Source organism: Metarhizium brunneum, chromosome 3 (genome assembly GCF_013426205.1).
Source record: "Metarhizium brunneum chromosome 3, complete sequence".
Taxonomy (NCBI): domain Eukaryota; kingdom Fungi; phylum Ascomycota; class Sordariomycetes; order Hypocreales; family Clavicipitaceae; genus Metarhizium; species Metarhizium brunneum.
The window spans coordinates 3,883,562-3,896,688 of NC_089424.1; the positions used below are offsets into that span (position 1 = coordinate 3,883,562).

The 13,127-nt window shown below is 55.1% G+C and overlaps 6 protein-coding genes across 6 annotated transcripts; 4 read left to right on the plus strand and 2 right to left on the minus strand.

The window, feature by feature from the left end:
- Nucleotides 1-1,076: 1,076 nt before the first annotated feature.
- On the minus strand, nt 1,077-2,135 carry G6M90_00g064260 (uncharacterized protein; the record flags this gene model as incomplete). The annotated part of the gene is made up of 1 exon (XM_014684630.1): nt 1,077-2,135. One exon carries the CDS (start codon nt 2,133-2,135, stop codon nt 1,077-1,079), a length of 1,059 nt encoding a protein of 352 aa, XP_014540116.1.
- A 1,377-nt stretch (nt 2,136-3,512) lies between these two features.
- On the plus strand, nt 3,513-5,351 carry G6M90_00g064270 (uncharacterized protein; the record flags this gene model as incomplete). Its single annotated transcript, XM_014684629.1, has 4 exons — nt 3,513-3,795; nt 3,859-4,095; nt 4,166-4,851; nt 4,911-5,351. The coding sequence occupies 4 exons, from the start codon at nt 3,513-3,515 to the stop codon at nt 5,349-5,351; spliced, it is 1,647 nt and encodes a 548-aa protein (XP_014540115.1).
- A 2,249-nt stretch (nt 5,352-7,600) lies between these two features.
- Nucleotides 7,601-7,948, plus strand: SSGA (Hydrophobin-like protein ssgA; the record flags this gene model as incomplete). Its single annotated transcript, XM_014684628.1, has 2 exons — nt 7,601-7,846; nt 7,910-7,948. The coding sequence occupies 2 exons, from the start codon at nt 7,601-7,603 to the stop codon at nt 7,946-7,948; spliced, it is 285 nt and encodes a 94-aa protein (XP_014540114.1).
- A 1,432-nt stretch (nt 7,949-9,380) lies between these two features.
- yakc_1 (Aldo-keto reductase yakc) lies at nt 9,381-10,530 on the plus strand (the record flags this gene model as incomplete). The annotated part of the gene is made up of 3 exons (XM_066130773.1): nt 9,381-9,826; nt 9,885-10,424; nt 10,488-10,530. 3 exons carry the CDS (start codon nt 9,381-9,383, stop codon nt 10,528-10,530), a joined length of 1,029 nt encoding a protein of 342 aa, XP_065986754.1.
- Nucleotides 10,531-11,027: 497 nt separating this feature from the next.
- Nucleotides 11,028-12,160, plus strand: gloE_2 (2-oxoglutarate-dependent dioxygenase gloE; the record flags this gene model as incomplete). Its single annotated transcript, XM_066130774.1, has 2 exons — nt 11,028-11,366; nt 11,426-12,160. The coding sequence occupies 2 exons, from the start codon at nt 11,028-11,030 to the stop codon at nt 12,158-12,160; spliced, it is 1,074 nt and encodes a 357-aa protein (XP_065986718.1).
- A 445-nt stretch (nt 12,161-12,605) lies between these two features.
- On the minus strand, nt 12,606-13,094 carry G6M90_00g064310 (uncharacterized protein; the record flags this gene model as incomplete). Its single annotated transcript, XM_014684625.1, has 1 exon — nt 12,606-13,094. The coding sequence occupies one exon, from the start codon at nt 13,092-13,094 to the stop codon at nt 12,606-12,608; it is 489 nt and encodes a 162-aa protein (XP_014540111.1).
- Nucleotides 13,095-13,127: the final 33 nt, after the last annotated feature.

A 13,127-nucleotide genomic window follows, 5' to 3' on the forward strand; every position in this document is an offset into this window, starting at 1 on the left:
TTGCTGCAGAGTCTGTGTAAATAGGGGCTTGACAACCTTGTTTCTACGTTGACCTACACGCCGGTGGGCATTGTTCTAACAGATGAGAGGGGGTTGGACTCGCCGAGCTGGTGATCGGGTTAGTCGAGGGCCGGGTGCAATGTGGTTTCCATCGCTGAGAACAATCGCCCTCTGCTGGTGAAATGTTGGTGTGGCACGGGCAGAATGGGCGAGGTGTCCGGATGTCGGGTTTGGAAACGGCGCGTGAGAAGGAGCAAGTGTTGGAGGTGATGCTGCGCGTGTACTCGACTGACAGAGGTGGTGCTGTGAGCTGGCCTGGTTATAAATGAAGACTTGTGAGTTGTGAGTTGGGAAACTGGATGGGTTTGGGGCTCGATTACACTGACATGCCTGTTCATGCCGAATACACATACCCATTTATACCCAATGTGCGTATGTACACTAGCCGTTAATAATTTGGCTGAACGCACGGCGAAGGATCTGCGTGTAGCACTCGTCGCGAACCCAAGCGACGTCAATGGTTGTGAAGACGAACTCGAGTGTCGGACTTTGAGTACCACTGGAATCACCGCTTTACACCTTTCAACGATTGCAGTGGTATTATGACACACTACGACACACTACGACACAACCTTTGGTACATGTATACATGCAATCAGCCGACGGCTGATGATATTCGAATATATTACGGTATACTGTAGTATCACCTGTATACTGCTAGTCGTACCTTTCCGCTGCTGTATACACTGAAATAGTGAAGCCCTTTTGTATAGCAAAATCGGCTGCTAGGAGCCTTGACGACGACATCGGCAGCGATGGTCGCTACCACGATGATGTTAGCAAGAAGATAGCAAAGTCGTATTATGTTATATAAAATATCTCAGCAAAACAAGCTTCTCGCAGCCCGTTGGAACCTCCTCGTTCAGCAAAAACCTGCCTTTAGGCAGCATTTATAGCTCGAAAATCGCGACTAGAATATACTCATCCGTCGCCGTGACGGCTGCTTCTAGTCATTCCCTTTCCACCGCACTGGTCGCCGCAACGGTGCCCCTTATCCCCCGAGCTAGCTATCAAATCTAGCCAGATCCCGCTAGATAACGGGCGAGTGAATCGATCTGCTGCCGCAGCATCTTCAGATCATCGCGTATATCGAAGATTACTTCCTCTAACTTTGCCATTCTTGCCTCCTGAGCAACGCAGCGTGCTTCTACTTTCTTGATATTTGCTTTCAGACCCTCTGTCGGCTTCGCATTCTGTATCGTATCCCACGGGTCTTTTTGTTGCCCGGCTGTTTTCCTCTGTTTTTTGGTCGAGGGGCCTTTGGCAGGACCCGGCTTGCGCTTGCGACTTGTTTGATTTGCCTTTCGGGTTTCTGTTTGTGCCCTCTCGTCGGTGGCTTCATTTTCGTTGGGGTTGTCTGGATCGATATTACGACCGCTGTTGCGGGGTCGTGTTCGGCGTCCGGCTGGTATGTTGTCTCTTCCATCGAGGCCTGCGCTGGCTTTATTGCCGCCTCTCGCAGTAGTGCGCGAACTGCCATTCGTGTCGCCGACGTTTCCAACAGTGCTCTTGTCTGCCTGACTTTGAGGATCCCCTCCTGCGAGGACAGGGCGGGCCTCGTGGACTTTTTCATGTGGCGGTTGGGGTTCTGGCCCATTGTGGTCGGTTGCTTTCGGTTGACCCAAACCACCGGACATTTGTATGCCGGGTTCTGGCTCTTCTGGTTTGGGAGTCTGCTCAGTTTTTGGGCTCTTCCAAGTCTCCCTCAGCACTCTTCTCACGTCTTGTGTCACCACGCCGATTTCGACTGGAAGTATGGTCTTCTGCCTTGCAAATTGAGCACCCCAGGAGAGCCTATTTACAGCGCGGTTGCCAAACATGACGGAGAGAATGGTGTACTCGGCTGCTGTGGCTTTGCGGCCTTGTATCTTCCGATGAATCTTGTGGCTAGAGGGAGTGGTTGTTGCGCGCGTGATACGGGCGTCGGCACACAGTGATTTGAACTCGATTCTGTTCCTCTCTGTCCATGTATCGGAGTCTTTGACCCAAATCTCAGTTAGTTTGGCGGCAATCTTCGAGTCCCATTCGTTTACTGGCCTAAAGGCTTCTTCGAGGTCTGAAGCTGTTGCAGGCATGGTGTTTATTCTGTAGCTGGTGAGGTTAGTTATAAACGTGAGGCTGGGAGGAAGAAGCGCCAAAGAATGATATGGAGATGAAATACCGTATGAACCACAAGTCTGATTCGATATTGCGCCGGCTAGACGAAATGTGCTGGTGGCAAAGTGAATCGACAAATTAAAATTAAGAAAACAGGAAACTCTTTTTCGACGTGCGATTAAAAATAATATTCTCAGAGAAGAGACGAACCCAAGATTTAAGATCCCCAAACTTTGAAGTGCGGGTGTTGATGAAAATCGCAAATGTCTCAATAAGAATGCTGGAATAATGTTGACAGGTGGAAGATAGAAATGCAATGGAGGGGGAGGAAGAAGAGGAAGAAGAGGAAGAAGCAGCAGCTAGAGATGATGAAATAAATAGAATTGATGACAGCTGTTAGCCAGAGTCACCAGCTGCCATGCCGCCAGCCGTCAACCCCCTAAATACTGCGACGACCACAATCTCACGGGAAGAGGTTACGGGCATCATCTCTCCCAGACACTACTCTCGACATTCCTGTATACTCTCATATACCAGAATATGCTGCCGATACAATCGATATCTCTTTTCTGCAGCCATTTTGCTGTCGTGGATGGGTCGTTCCCGAGGACTGCAATGCAAGTCTCAAAGTCTGCGCTGTGCTTGTCCGTGGCTAACATCTTCTTTCTTGGTTTGCGTATAGTTCTATCTTCTTAGGGACATGAATCGACTGATTCCAGGATGCTGTTGCTATCGCGTACCGCGACTGCAATCTCATCGAGGCGGAGTGTAAAGGTAGCCAGAATCGCGACTCGAAATGGAAGCAGACCACGACCACACAAGAACGCAGAATGTCATTGCCCGCGCTTGAGCATAGCCTGCTTGGCGAATACAACACTCCACTATCGGTAATCTCAAAACATCGCCGTGTATCGCTCGAGTCCGAAACACGAAACGTTGTGCCAAGGTATAAGGCTGGGGGCTGTGTGGTATTAGGGTTCGCTCATCCGCAGGCCGTATACGTCGTATCTACGCATTGGCTCCAATACGAACGCAACCTCCATTGGAAGGATTTCTTCTTTGGGAAGTTCCACAGCGTCTACGCCATCGCCATTGGCTCAAATATTAGGTGTCAACGCCCGTGGTGTCCACAGGGCCCTTCAGCTCACCTAGGCAGACAGTTCCCGGCGGAAATTGAGAGAGGAGTTGGAGTAATACTTCACATCGTGGGGGGCGGCTCTCGGGTGGTTAGAATAAACTTGACAGCAAAGAGATGCTAGGAGAGTCGGGTATATATCTCTGTGTCTTTGGACGTTCTGGCATTCGATCCTGAACGAGCATGACTTGCGTTGCTGTTGCTTATAACCTCATCCACGATGAAGCTCCCAGTTGCTTGCATTGTATTGCTCCAAGCCGTCACCTCAGCCGCCATACCCGCCGGCCATGACACTGCACCAACAGCAACACTTGATTCTGGGCTAATTTTCGGTGTTGCAACCCAACTCCCAGGGGCTCCTGGGCCTGTCAACAAGTTTCTAGGCATACCATACGCAGAGAAACCTGAACGCTTCACCCTCTCCAAACCACCAAAGAGATGGAGATCCCCCAAGAATACGACAGCCTTTGGACCCTCGTGTTATCAATTGGTCCCGGATAGTGGTGGGTGCAAATCATGGCGGAGCAGGCAATAACACTCGTCCGTGATACTAACCAGCTGCGCAGATGTCGGCCCCAGCAAAGACCTTCTCCATGGTCTCTTCAACCAACATCCGCCCCAAAGCGAGGACTGCCTTTTAATAAATGCATTCGCTCCCACACCCTCCGGTCCGGCATCTGGCCGTCCAATTATTGTTTTTATTCCCGGTGGTGGATGGCAGATGGGCAATGGCCAGCTCGACTTGTCTGGGTTTGCCGGGTATGAAGACATTGTTGCATTCGCCTTCAACTACCGGACAAACAGTACGTGGCATACACAAATTCTTGACATTAGCTCTTTCGACTTTTGCTCATAGTAAGGGTGCGCGCGCAGTATTCGGTTTCCCAAACAGCGGCGAGCTCCCGGTGCAACAACGAAACCTCGGCCTATACGACCAACAGCTCGCACTCGAATGGGTGCAAAAGAATGCCAAGGCGTTTGGTGGCGATGCCTCCAAGGTGACCATCTGGGGGGAATCCGCCGGGTCGCTCTCGGTCGACATACACATGCACGCATACACCAATGTCACCAAGCCCCCGTTTCGAGGCGCCATCATGTCCAGCGGGGAGTTCTCGTTCGGCCTACTGGGCACGACCGCAGCGCCAAACAATACAAAAGCTTGGGATAGCGTCGTAAAAGAGGCCGGGTGCAAGGGAGCCAGCACGATTGACTGCCTGCGAACAATGCCAGCGGAAAAGCTGGTAAATATTACCCAAAAGGCCGGTACTATTTTCATCCCAATTGAGGACAACAGGGCTGTTCCCGCAGGACGAGCTTCCGCGTGGAGGCAAGGGAATCTGGCCAAGGTGCCGATCTTGGCGGGCACGATTGCACAGGAAGGACGAGCTCTTGTCAATCGCAACATCTCGCTGGATCGGTTCAACGAGGCATACCTGTTTGGACCGTTCTTCAGCAACGAGCAACGCGATGAAATCTACGCGCACTACAGAAAACTGCCCGGTTTGAAGACAGACTTTGACCTGGCTGCGGCTATATACACCGACTTTCTTTGGCAATGCGTAGGTATTTCCGCAGATACTAGACGGGCCAGACGGCAAGCTGACAGAAACGTGTGTAGCCGATGCAAAAGCTGACGCAGGTCTCTGCGTCGATTCACAACCCCACGTGGCGATATTATTTCAACATGTCTATAGTCGACAGGCTTCCCAGCGAGTACGGCTACCTGGGCAAGTTCCACGGCAGCGACCTGCTGCTTCTCGTAATCTCGCCGACGTACGACGACTCGACGGCGGCTGGGGCCTTGTTGACTCCTCTGCTGTACACGTTTGTCAACTACTTTCGCGGTGCGATTGGGAGGTTTGTGCGAAACCCGGGCGGCGGTCCCGGCTGGCCGATGGTGGGATCGTCGTTCAGGCCTTGGGACGTGGTGACGCTGGGTGATGTTGGTTCTGCGCACGCGGCGGGTGCGACGCCTGTGAATCAGACAGTACTTGACGAGAACTGTGTCTTGTTTGAGGATGCGCTTGATATGTATGAGAAATATATGGGCTCTGCGTAGTTTGTTTGCTGCTTCTGTAATATGTAGGACGAAGGCTGTATAATGAGACTCGGTACATTAAAGTATATCTGCGATGAATGCTTAAGAATGTAGGAACCTTTATGAGCGAAGATCATGTTCTTGTTTTTAATTTAATTGGTTTATTATTATTTTCACCAAGCCAGATATGGTTCTGACATGGTTGCAGGAGGCTTGGGGTTCTCTAACCAACTACTAGCACCGGACACTATTACATGGCCAATCTCACCAACTCGGTCTATGTATTATGATATTCCATGGAAGTGGACTCTTGTAAATTCGAAAATCTAGCACTATAACACTACAACAAGCAAATGAGGGAAACTCCCATGATTCCATGGTAAACAAAAATCGCCAATACACCGAATACATGTATAGGGTAGCATCGTGAGGCTTGCCAGCTGCACCACTAAAAGGGGCACTTGGTCTTACTGCGATTTATCCCCACCACAGGTAGGACGACTTGCACGCTACCCCTCGTCACCCGCACAACAACACCTGCGAGGCACATCGGCAATCGCGCACGTTTTCCATGGCGCTCTGGCACTTTCTTTTTCTCGCAGCTCGCTAGCCGCAGCGACGTGGTCCAGACATGATTAAGGTGACTCGAGGTCGCTTGGCGCCTTGGACGACGGCAGGGGTGCGGCGCATCAAACGGGCCCGCTGGCTGCAGGGCCAGAAAAACGCGGGGGATCGAGTGGCCAGCCTCGAATCAAGTGATTCATCCACCACGACGCATGATACAGCCCGGCCTGCTTCCCGCCCAATGGCAGCTGATTGAACTTTCTATTTCGTCTTTTGTTTTATTCGATCCCAAGTCAACGGATGCGCGGAAAAGGGGTCCAATGTCGATCCCGACGGGACGACTTGACAGGCCTGGGGAAAATGGCTTTCGAAGCTTTTTGCTCAAAAAAGCAAATAGGCCCCGACGACCCGACTTTGGGGAGATTACAGCCAGACAAGAGGCGGGAGGCGCATCTGTAGTGATTTGAACCGAAGCATCACGTCCATCATCATGCCATGGCGCCACATTGGGAATTGCCGTGCTGCAAGGCCCCCCGTCCCCCAGGCCAAGAGTCCAAGACCTGCATTTGCCCATCAAAGCGCTTAGGTAGGGAGGCGACCATGTTATCAAGGTCTAATGCTCATCTATCAAAAGTCTTGTTCAGACATCACCGATAGGACACTTTCCCCTTTGCACTGCATATAAGCCATTGTCTAGTCAAGACAGACCCGGCCCTCCTTGTTTCACCGACCGGGCCAAGAGATGAAGGAGATGGAAATCCGTTCCCGAATCAGTCCGCGGTGCTCTGTGCCGACATGGTTGATGTCAGAGCTTGCCGCCCTGCCTTGTATCTACCCGTCACCGACTAAATGGGACGAGCCACTTACTTTTGTTTCCCGACTCGGACGACATCCCTCCCCGTGCGCCACCCGCATCGCCGAGGAAAGCGAATCCTACGGCTCGCTGCCCTTTTCGGAACATCATGCATGTTGTTTTAGGCAGATTAGCTTTGATTGTGATTTTCCAAGCTAGTGCCGCCCGCCACCGAAACAGCCTTCACTTGACTACGGGGAGACGAGCTCGGGGAAAAAGGAAAATAGCGGGAAGCTAATCCATTCTGTTAGCAAGTAAACAAGCCAAGTATAAGCTTGTTCCAAGACAGGCGGCATTGTGCTCGAGTGAAACAAAACAAGACGGCAGGGACTTGTCGATCAGACCTCAGCAGAAGCCATCACATCTCGACCGTGGTCACCAGCAAGGCGGTTACTGTCAACCTTGCGTACAGAGTTACGGAGTACAAGCACGGGATATCTGTGGCCATGGCGTGGGACATTAGACATTCGACTCCAGTTTTCTACGTGCATGTTTCTGTCTCCCTGCCTTGAACGGAACAGAATGGATGAGGAGCATCACGGGCATTGTTTTTTTGTCGAGGCCCGAATTGTTGTCTAACACCCACCTCGTATCATGGCGATGAGCAGCACCGAGAAAGGGACCAGGTGAGATGGTGGAGATTGCGACAGACGAGAGAAGCAGAGGATGTGAGCTGATGAGGGCCGTGGAAGATGGTCGATTTGGATATAAATATCGGCCTGGGGACCTGTTGAACTCGAACCCTTTCTCATCATCAGCATCATCTTCTTCCACATTCACTTACACTCCAATCCAACACTTCTACAACAACAACTTTTCCCTCAAAACCAACCAACCACCCCCATCCTTCAAAATGTTCAAGGCTCTCATCGTCGCTCTTGCCGCCGTCGCGGCCGCCATCCCAACTCAGCAGCCTAGCAGCAATAAGATTGAGTGCAACAACACCGTGTTTTGCTGCGACAAACAGACGGTCGGGCAAGCTGGCATCCCCATTGACGCTCTCAATCCTACGTGCACCAACTTGAACGTTCTTGCAGTTGACGCTCTCAATCCCCCTTGCCCCGGGCAAACCGTCTGCTGCAACAATGTCCAGCAAAATGTCAGTATACAAGACCAACTTTCTCGCAAATCTATTACAAATCTAACTAAATGGTATCTACAGGGTGTTGTCAACGTTGCCTGCACCCCCATCAGTGCGTAAATTCATTGTACAATGCTCTACTCACACTCGAGCCTTGTCGAGAAAAGTGACGATAATATCTACACCGTTGGAAGTAATGGCTTTTTAGCTTCTGGGGGAGAAGAGTACAAAGGAGGTGTCGGATAAGAGATAATTTTTCGCTTCTAAAGCCCAAGGTGGAATAGCCTATGGTTCATGTTAAATAGTTCACTTATGCATACAAATTTACTCTGTCTCTTAAGTTTATGAGTCTTGCAGTGCGTCGTGTTGGAACTTGAGTTTGTAGTGTCTGACGGATAGATAGGAAAAAACATCCAAGGGGAATGAGCACTTGCAGAGTTGGTCGGCCCTTAACAGACCAAGCAAGGATTGGACGTTGGGATAATTTTCTCCCAACAGCTTTCAATTTCCAAACTTTCCCGACGCAGTATAGGCTCACGATACCACACAAGTGTGGATATTAGTCAGTCGGTATTTGACCTTCTCAACCCCTTCATCCACCTCTTGTCCGTCTTGTCCCCTCATCACAGCTAGCCAAGGGTGCTGGCGTGTAAGCCGGCACTCACCCCTCCCACATTTTCAACAGGGTGACTATCATGTCTGTACGACGGTACTCCGTAGTTGGTGCTTGGACAGGGATTCCCCAGAGTGGAGATGGCCATTGACGCCGGTGGTGCATATTCTGTTACACAGCAGACGCATCGTGAGTCTGCGCGTACGATGTCATTTATTCCAACGAGGTTGAAGCAGCCGCATCGTCATGTCAATTTTGTCTAGCACTTATAGACGGGTTGAGATTTTAGGCATTCTGACATTATTTGCTGTTCTGGCGTGGTTATTCCATCGAGGGCTTTCGTATGACGTCATTGAATCAGACTTGGTCACATCACGAATGTACAATCAATTTGGCCATCAAGTCACGGGCAAAAGACAAAAAAATAAAATAAAACAAAACAAAAAGAATCAAAACCTCAGGTGACCCCTCCTTGTGCAAACTCCGCATCCGGTCCGGAGCTACGGACGAAACTGGTGCAAATGGCCCGCTGCCCGCGTGCGCATAAACTCCCTTAAGTCCGGGTGAGGCCATATCGCGTGCCGCTCGTACGCGCAGAATCAACCGGGTTAATCGCATGTAAGCCCGTCCCTCAAAACAAAAGCCTTCAGCACGAAACATCAGTTTCCCATCAAGACATGCCACGCGTTCTCAAAGCAAGACGCCGCCCTGCAAGCCCTCGGCTTTAAGCACCGCCCGTCCACTCATGACATCAGTGCCGAAGTTAATGCCGCCATGCTCCCCCCCCTCACTGCTCCGTCCCGACGATGATGTCGAACCCAAATGCCAGGAGGGAAAAAAAAAAGTATATATAAGCAGGCGATGGCTTCGCTTGCCGAAACAGCCTCCAGAGCTTCATAGCCACCAGCACACCTTGAACCCGCGCACTCTTACACAAACATGACCGACTCCGTCCCCACGCGCCAGCTTGGCCGAAACGGCCCCCGGGTCACGGGCATCGGCCTGGGCCTGATGAGCTTCGCCGGGTGGTACGGGCAAAAGGACACGAGCGTCGAGTCGTCGCTCGCGCTGCTCGACCGGGCGCACGAGATCGGCGAGCGGTTCTGGGACACGGCCGACGTGTACACGGGCAGCGAGCAGCGCGTGGGCGAGTGGTTCCGGCGCAGCGGCAAGCGCGACGACATCTTCCTGGCGACCAAGTTCGCCGTCCGCGCGGGCGCCGACGGCTCGCGCACCGTCGACAACGACCCGGCCTGGATCCGGGAGGCCTGCGCCGCGAGCCTGGCGCGCCTCGGCACCGACGTCATCGACCTGTACTACGTCCACCGGATCGACGACAAGACGCCGATAGAGCGCACGATCCAGACCATGGCCGAGCTCAAGAGGCACGTCCCCTGCTCTACTCTATCAAGAAACATAAAAAGGGATGCTAACAACCACCAGGGAGGGCAAGATTCGCCACCTCGGGCTGTCCGAGTGCTCGGCGGCCACGATCCGGCGCGCCCACGCGGTGCACCCCATCGCCGCGTACCAGGTCGAGTACAGCCCGCTCTTCCTGGACATCGAGTCGGACCGGACGGGCATCCTCCAGACGTGCCGCGAGCTGGGCATCGCCGTTGTCGCCTACAGCCCCGTCGGGCGCGGGCTGCTCACGGGCGCCGTCACGTCGCTCGACGACCTGCCGCCCGACGACTGGCGCCGCGGCGTGCCCAAGCTCGGCGGCGACAACTTCCCGCGCATCATGGCCCTCGTCGACCGCATCCGCGAGGTTGCGCGGCGCCACGGGGCTACGCCTGCCCAGGTGTGCCTCGCGTGGGTGGCCGCCCAGGGCGACGACGTCATCCCCATCCCGGGCACCACGACGCTCAAGTACCTCGAGGACAATACGGGCGCGCTCAAGATCAAGCTGACTGCGGACGAGGTTGCTGAGCTGAGGAGGTATGCGGAGGAGACGGAGCTGCCGGGGGACAGGTACCCTTCCTCGTGAGTTTTCCTTTTTCTGCAGTGTTGTAAACAGGGGAATAGACTTGCTAATTGCGAATGCAGCATGGCCAGCTTGGTGTTTCGGGATTCGGTGCCCCTGGAATAGATCGGTGCGGTGGGGGCTATATTCGTTTGTCTGCGCTGGGCTGCCAATTGGACCATGTACCATGTAGTCGGACAGGCATGAATACTACACAGAATCTTGTCCATTGACGTAAGAAAGTGATCAATGCGCCTGGGTCAAGACACTCTTCCGGCGCGCAGTGTGCCGTCCAGTTGTCCCATCAATACGACGCTGTGGCCATGACCTCTGCATCAGGCAAGAACGAGGGCCAATCGCCAGGGAACCTCTTCGGATCAGACCCGAGCGATTCGACGGCAAAAGCGGCCGTCTGCGCGATGCGTCGCTGGCGGGGACAGCCTCGGCACATCTTGCCGGGACTGCTCCGACATTTGCGGGGAAGCTGCCGGGGTACAGCTATAAGACGGCAGTCGACTCTGGCACAAACTCGACGATGGAGGCGCACTATTGTGCAGATTTTTTTTTTTTTTTCTCTTTAAAAAAAACCACATCAGGAACCCGTCGGATCAAAAAAAAAAACCATGGACTCTGACGCTGCGCCCCCGTTCCCCGACGACGTCCCCACGGCGCCGCTGCTCCGGCTCTCGCTGGCCAAGCTCCGGGCGCGCGAGCCAGACGAGGTGCGCCGCTTCACCGCCGCCTGCGAGGCCCTGGGCTTCTTCTACCTCGACCTGGGCGGGGACGCCGTGCTGCAGCAGGCCGACGCGCTGTTCGACGCCGGCCGCGCGCTGTTCGACCTGCCGCTGGCCGAAAAGGCCCGGTACGACTTTTCCCGCCTCGGGACCTACATGGGCTACAAGGCCGTGGGGGCGTCGGTCGCCGACGCGGCGGGCAACCTCGACCGCAACGAGTTCTACAACGTACGTACGTGCGTAACTTGACTTTGCTCTTCACCACTCCCCCTCTGACAGGCGCCCAGGTCGGCAAGGACGACGTCTTTGAGCTAGGCCGTCGCTGGCCCGCGCCGGATGTGCTCGAGTCGCGGCGCGCGCTGCTCCGGTCCTTTATGCAGTCGGCGCACGGCGTCGTGACGCTGGTGCTGGCCCTGCTCGACGCGCACCTCGGCCTGGCGCCGGGCACGCTGGGCGCCATGCACCGGCTGCTCGAGGGCCGCGGCGGCGACCAGGTGCGCTTCATCCGGGCGCCGGCGCGGGGAGCCGACGACGCGCGCGCCGTGGCTCTCGGCGAGCACACCGACTTTGGCAGCGTCACGGTGCTGTTCAACCGCCTCGGCGGGCTGCAGGTGCTGATGCCGCCGGGGGCCGGGGCCGGGGCCGGGGCCGAGCCGGAGTGGCGCTACGTGCGCCCGCTGCCGGGCCACGCCGTGGTCAACCTCGGCGACGCCCTGGTCAAGTTCTCCAACGGCCTGCTGCGCTCCAATATCCACCGCGTCGTCGAGCCCCCCGGCGCCCAGGCCGCCTGCGCCCGCTACTCGCTCGTCTACTTCAGCCGGCCCGAGGACCACGTCGTCCTGCGCCGCCTCGAGGGCCGCCGCGTGCCCCCGCTGCCCGAGGGCGTCGTCGAGGAGGCCGTCACGAGCGAGGCCTGGGTGCTCCGCCGCGCGCTGGGCTCCCGGCCCGCCCTGCAGCCCGAGGGCAAGTTTGACTACAGCCTGAGCAGGGGCACCGAGGCCATTTCCCAGCGCGCGCGCTGATCTACTGGTGCGGTGTCTGGTGTGGGCGTCAGTCACGTCGGGCCTGTAGTCTCGTCTTTTTGCACGTCTGGCCGCGCGGCCATGTAAACCGTCTTGTATTCTATTGTCTATCCATCTACGGGACACCACGTCTGTCCCCTGTGTGTAATAATCCCGAGCCCCAGTTTTTAGCGCGGCCATGTAAACCGTGTTGTAGTCCATCTTGTATCCATCCGCAGGACACCACGTCCGTCCCGTGTGTGTGGAAATTCCGAGCCCCGGGTTTTCAGCGCCGCCATGTAAACCGTGTATAGTCCATCATGTGTAATGTACCCATCTATACCGCAGACCGCGCAACCCTGTACAGTCCATCATGTATAATGTATCCATCCTAGCGCAGACAGTGCAGCCGTGTACATCCCCACGTACATCAAGCACAAAGTCCCGAGTCCCTCGCCCGTCCCGTCTACCCCGTCTTAAAATGGTACAGGTTCTCGTCCACAATCTCCCAGCTCAGATCGATGTGGCCCGCCGCGCAGGCCTGCGGCCCCAACTCGCTCAGGCCGGTGTAGCTAAAGTCCAGGCCCGGGGCGCCCTCGGAATTCCACCCCCCGTCCGGGTGTCCGATGCCGCAGCGCTCGCAGCCGTCGCCGATGAAGAACGGCAGCGGGCTCCGGACGCCGTTGACCGTCACCACGACGCGCTTGCCGCAGTACTTGTCCAGGTGGCCCCGGAGCTGGGTGTTGTTCATGGCCACGAGGTAGTTTGAGCGCACGTCGTTGAGCGGCAGGAAGTCCGTGAAGGAGCACATGACGGGGCCCTGGTTGTCCTTGTGGAAGTCCGAGTTGCACGCCTGCAGCTGCTCAACGTCGTAGTAGTAGGTGCCGTAGCCGCGGCCGCTGCTGATGAGGGCGGCGCCCGAGACGGTGCTTGCGAAGAGAAGGGAGAGCTTCATTTTTGAGAAGGGGGCAACGTGTAGCTTCGTGTA